The sequence below is a fragment of the Pecten maximus genome, chromosome 13, assembly GCF_902652985.1.
Source record: "Pecten maximus chromosome 13, xPecMax1.1, whole genome shotgun sequence".
NCBI lineage: Eukaryota > Metazoa > Mollusca > Bivalvia > Pectinida > Pectinidae > Pecten > Pecten maximus.
Window position 1 is genome coordinate 25,611,412 of NC_047027.1, and position 5,997 is coordinate 25,617,408.

The 5,997-nt window shown below is 38.3% G+C and overlaps 1 protein-coding gene across 1 annotated transcript; it reads right to left on the reverse strand.

Annotated features, from left to right (window-relative positions):
• Positions 1-2,144: 2,144 nt before the first annotated feature.
• On the reverse strand, positions 2,145-5,585 carry LOC117340579. The gene is made up of 2 exons (XM_033902339.1): positions 2,965-5,585; positions 2,145-2,361 (listed from the first exon to the last, which is right to left on the reverse strand). Exons 1-2 carry the CDS (start codon positions 5,583-5,585, stop codon positions 2,145-2,147), a joined length of 2,838 nt encoding a protein of 945 aa, XP_033758230.1.
• Positions 5,586-5,997: the final 412 nt, after the last annotated feature.

Here is a 5,997-nt window from a genome sequence, read left to right on the forward strand (position 1 = left end):
TTCACCAAATTTCATATTATTGTAAACTTACATGTATTGCATTTTGTAGTCTATCTCTGTATACCTTTTCTGTACAGGTGTTGAGATAATAAATGAATTTGAATTTGAATGAATTTGGACAAGACACTTTGAAGTATTATTATTACTGTTGATTGCGTGCGACGGACCTCTAGTGCGTTGTTCAGTGAGGTAGTCACCAACTACTACAAAGATACCCACCTCAAAATAAAAGGGTGATTATCACAGAAAACATAAAAAATCAAATATGTAAGAGTAGTATATTTTTTTTCAGTGCTGTCGTGGCTGTGTCCTGGATGCCGGCATACAACAGCCCACCTGCATGTTTTTGGTGAGGTAGTCACCAACTACTATAATGAGTAGCAGCCTCAAACTAAGAGATGCCAGTTATTTTTCAGAAACCGGACAAACTGCTTTCTGATAAAAGGGCTGAAAAAAGTTATTACAAGAAGAAAAACATGATTTATTATACTTGAATAAGCTTCATTTACATAAAGTATCTTCAAATTCACTTAAATTACCTAATTTTCATCAGGGAAAGATAAAGGGAGATTACTCGCTCATCTAGTCATGGTGTTTTAAAATTAATTATAAATAACACAGTACATGTATAATGTAGCAATTATTGATATTTCCCTTTCTATTCCTGATTGGTCGATCAAGATCTTTATAGTGATTCCAGGCACTACTTATAAGAAATTGCAAAAAATTCAAATAAAAAAAAAATAGAGACATTTTCTAATTTGCTTGACACGGACCACTGACACAGACACTGATCATGACTTTGAACAAAAGGGAAATTCTCGAAATGACTATTTATTGAAATAGATTTAGCAAAAAAACAAACAATTTTCTTTCTTTATTTGTATTTTGGTTCCACGGGGAAATAAAAAAAAAAAGGATTTTCCTCACGCAAGTATGAATCATTAACCTTTTCCTCCAAGATTGAAAATGGGGTGAGTGAAATCCCATAAAATCATGAAGATTTACATTCGAACAAGTTAATTCCTATATTTTGAGGAAATTGGTCCAAATTTAGATATTGTCCTGTTGCAATGGAATTTGGTATGTGGGTATATCATGGGAAGGGATCGACACTAACAGTAGCCTGGCAGCCCTAGGCTGCCTGAAATCGGGTCAGGCTGCCAGAATGTCCAGACCAGCAGCCCTGTGGGCTGCCAACATTTTCAGCCAAATGTATAATGTCCAGCTAAAATTGTCCTCGTTTAAATTTACTTCAATAATTTCATTCTCAAAACTGTTTACATAAAACCTGTTGGTGTAAGATCTAATATGTTTATGCTCAGAACGAACTAGACAGCATTTTAGGGACGTTCCCCCAAATCCCCTAGGAGGGGTTTCACCATTGACCACCCGGGCTGCCTCATTTCAAAACCTGGCAGTCCAGCGGTCTGTCAAGGCGACTAAGTTAGTGTCAACCGCTGATGGGACATCGGTTACTTTCGTAACTTCACTTTAACTGGATTTTTTATGGAGGCGTTTACGCCTGCCATATTACAATCATCTACGAGTTGTGACGTCACAATCTCTCACTTTCGTTTTCGTTATATTTCCTTTCACAGTTCATTTTGTAGTTTCTTTCGGTTCATATATGATGTAGTTGAACTATATATGCATTTATGAAAACTATCAAGACTACAACTAAAGTGCTATTACATGAAAAAAGGTATATTCAGTATAAATTTCTCTTCGGCGGAAGTACGGTATTTGAGACCTCTGGTGGTAATTTCTGTAACTAGGGGTAATGATTCGCTTATAATTAGTTCCAAGTATGAGGCACGTCATTGTAGTCCTTCATTCAAAGTAGATGATGTGCACAGAAATGTATTAACTATGCTGATAATATTGTGAACATTTCAGGAACTATTTTGAATAAACAAAAAGAATAATGTCGTGTAAATATCTAAACCTGCATCAGACAGACAGACAGACAGACAGACAGATTCTTTATTTCCTCAATTTTGAGATTACATGTCTTTTATCAGTGAACTAATTAACATGAATAAAGTAAAGAAAACATGATATATACATGTTACATTGCTACATTATAAGCGTTGCAGATTATTTACATAATTCAGTGTCACCGGTATCTCAAACACAGAAATTTATGCCTCAAGAAAAGTGCTAACTTCAAATAGCATCTGTTCTACGCAGTGCGCAACTCCAGTGATGCAGTTCTCCCACTCACTATCGTCTATATCCATCACCATTCTACTTCCTAACAGAAACAAGTACTGCTCATCTTCTTCCAGCGAATCCAATTTAACGTAATCACTAACTTTCAGTGTGTTAACAACATGCTCCAATAGCACATCTCTACTGCTGAATAGATATGGACATTGCACAAGAAAATGCTTTGCTATGTTGTCTGTTTCTTTTCGACACAATTTACAAGTTACTCTTTCGGCTTCTGTCCTATACGATAATTTTATTAATTCCGCTATTGTCCACGTTAGGTTTGGATACTTCAAGCTCAATTCCCAAAGAGGATTTGGGCCAATGTGTGGGTGTATACTAGTATAGCACTTCAGTAGATAATTGTTCTCACTTTTATAGCACCACTCATTGAAATAAAACTGTTCGGTAACGTTTTTAACAAAGAGTTTCCACTGTCTTGAGTTGCATGTCAAAGATGAAAGAACGAATTCAAGGAAGAATGAGTGTATTCCAAATCGTATCATGGTGTCTGATATGTCCCGAATAAAACTGGTTCTACAAAAAGGGTTCTTTCCAAATATAAAGTTACTCACCCGGATAAGGAATAAAGTTTTCCAAACGAAATCAGTGCTAGCATTGCACACCTTATTCCAAAAGAATAATTTTCGTTTCTCGACTTCGCACCAAACATCGGGAAGTCCAAGCGCTCTTGTTGTTATTGCAGAAGATGAAGTTTTTTCGAAACCCTGACACCTTCTAGCTGCATACCTCTGTGTTCGCTCGAGCTCTTTGCTAGATGATTTAGTTGGATCTGCCCATAGCTCACATCCATACAATATAGTTGGAAGGACAACTGATTTGATGATCCGTACACTTTTTAAAGGATTCATTCCGTTTTGATGTATACCGACACTAATAAGACTATTAACAGCTTTACGACCTTTCTTGCACGAACTCGCGATTTGCAAATCGGGTTTAAGGTTATGGCATAAAGTTATTCCTGCGTACACTTTTGACGTTACCCATCCAATTGCGGTATTTCCTAAGGAACACGATGTCGTAGGCTCACTTTGCGGTCGTTTCCGGTTTGAAAACTGCATAAGTGACGACTTTGTTGAATTATAATTGAGTCTCCATAGCTTTGCATAGTCATGAACAATGTCTAGTTGCATCTGTAGACTTCTTATCGACGCAGCTAGAAGTAATGTGTCATCTGCTAGGAAGACACACGGAATATGGACACTTTGCACATGTAACCCAAGGCCTGAATCTTCCAATCTAACCGCCAAATCGTCAATCATAACCAGGAAGAGCCAAGCAGAGAGCGTGCGTCCTTGACCGACCCCTTGCTCTATAGGGTACGCATCGCTCGTTTCCCCGTCGTAAAGAACGCACGCAGTCACATCAGCAAACGAATTATGCAGAATCCGCCAGAATTTACCGTTTATGCCTAATCGATATACCTTCACGAGTAATCCATTTATCCAAACACTGTTGAATGCTTTTGCGTTGTCCAGAAACGCGGCGAAAACTTTTGAATTGCGCTCCAAAAAATGGCAGATTGATTCTTTTGCAGTGAATGCAGCGGTGATACTGCCACATTGAGGTCTAAATCCCTGTTGTAGCTTGTGTGGGAATCCAACTTTTAAACAGTATTTTGAAATTCGCTGATACATGATTTTTTCAAATATTTTTTGCAGTACAGGAGTCAACGTAATGTCTCTGTAATTGTGCATGTCCAGACGATCTTTCTTTCCACCTTTGAATAGTGTAATGACGATTCCCTTCTTGAAGTGTTTAGGATAATCCTCCAGATCAATAATAATGTTAAACAAAATGACTAGGACTTTCTTCAGCACAGTTCCTCCATAACGAATATGTTCCACAATAATGCTATCATGACCACCTGCTTTCCCATTTTTCATATCGCCAATTGCTTTTGTTAATTCATCAAACCGAATGTTTTTCTTGCATATAGTGTTCTGGTTATTAAAACTGTTCATGTACATTTGTCCGATGTTACGCTGTACTTCCTCTTTGAAATCAGCATCAAAATGTGGTTGCGTACCCGGTTTCGCCAGGTTTTTATAGTGTTCAGCCCATGCTTTCCTGTTAGTATCCGAATCGCGACTGATCTCATTTTCGATACGCAGTTCATTTGACGCAAATTTGTGGCATTTCTTTTTCCTGACCGCCTTGTAGAATGTTCCAATATCTATTTCGGCTGCCTCTTGTAGTTCCTCCATCTGTTTTTCCTCATATGTTTTCCGCGCTTCGTCCAATGATTTTCTAAATTCGCGCTTTGACTCTTTATATACTTTGTACGATTCATAGTTATGTCCTCTTGGACGTCCTTCTTTCAACCAATTTGCACGACGTTGCCGCATAGCATTATGTAATTCCTTAACATGCCCGTAATTCCAATAAGGTTTAAGAAATGGGCGGTATCTCTTTATTGGTAGGTTTGCGTTAGCAGCCTCCCGTATCGTAGCTACAATATACTTAACAATGCTTTCCAGCTGATCAAAATTGATACTGGAATCACGAAGATTTAGCAGATGGCTCAATCTCTCGTCTAACTGTGACACATATTTAGTTTTCTCTTCAAATGTAGCCTTTTTCCAGTTAACTGTCCGAGGGGCGTTTGTATGCGTTCTAGTAACACATAATTCCGCTTCATAATCAATGGTAACAGGTAGGTGGTCGGATACGTTGAGGAAGTGATCATCATGTGTTTCACAAGATGCCACCAAGTCACACTTACTGCTTTCAACCAAAATATGGTCAATAAGAGAATGGTGTTGCCCGTCGTATGATACAAACGTAAAGTCACATCCTAAAGACCAGTCTTGTGAGTTCGCAGATAAAAGTTGTTTCTCATGGATGAAGTTTTCAAGTATTAATCCCCTTTCATTGGCACGCTCATGATTTTTTTCGCCGAATTTCTTTGAAATATGCGCGTTCAAATCTCCAAGTATGATAATTTGCCCTTGTTCACTATAACGATCAAACAAATCAGACACGCATTCAAGAGCTTCCTGATATTCATACAATGGGCGGTTCGTAGAAGGTAAAAGGGCTCCAATGACATACAGGAATGATTTATCATGTAGCTGTACAGCTACTACTATCACGCGATCACTACCTTCACTAAGAAGTGGCGTTACTTTTAGATGATTCCTCCACAGAACTGCTATACCTCCACAACCACGAAAATGCGACCTTTGTTCAATATCAATTGGTATGCGATTATCAGATCTTCCAAACGACCTGAAGTTACTGTCAATACTTTCCAAGAAATTTAATTGCTCAGGAGGCAACCAATGTTCGGTAACAACGGCTATGTCTACATTTCGAAGAATTTCGGACAAGAGAGGTGTCCCATACATCACACCTCTTGTATTCCATGTAAGTAGCTTCACAAGCAAAAAGGAACATAGCGAATATAGCAGTTGTACGTATCCTGTATTTACATCCATCAATATTTTTGTTGTTCGAATCTATTCTTACGATCTTCCCACTCACGGATGAGTACATTTTCAGGCCAAAAGTTGGGATCTGTCGCTGACGCATAGTCTTGTTCAAGAATATTCAGTTTCGCCGTGTACGTGGGGTGTTCTATGTCGTTCCAATATTTCAGAATACGCATGAATGTTACTTTGACACCTCTGTTTGCCGCGTAGGAAACAACCGAATTGATTACATCCTCCTCTGGTGCATTTGCTGTAATTCGCGACATGATCATTCTTTTTATTCTAGGTTTACGTTTCACACCACGAAATTCATATTGCGATTGTTTTC

Excerpts from the sequence above, each read along its gene's own strand:
- LOC117340579 (XM_033902339.1), bottom strand. The coding sequence starts at position 5,585 with ATGTATGGGACACCTCTCTTGTCCGAAATTCTTCGAAATGTAGACATA. Across the intron at positions 2,362-2,964 it reads GAGCTCGAGCGAACACAGAG|CAGTAGAGATGTGCTATTGG; the intron begins GTATGCAGCTAG and ends ATATCTATTCAG.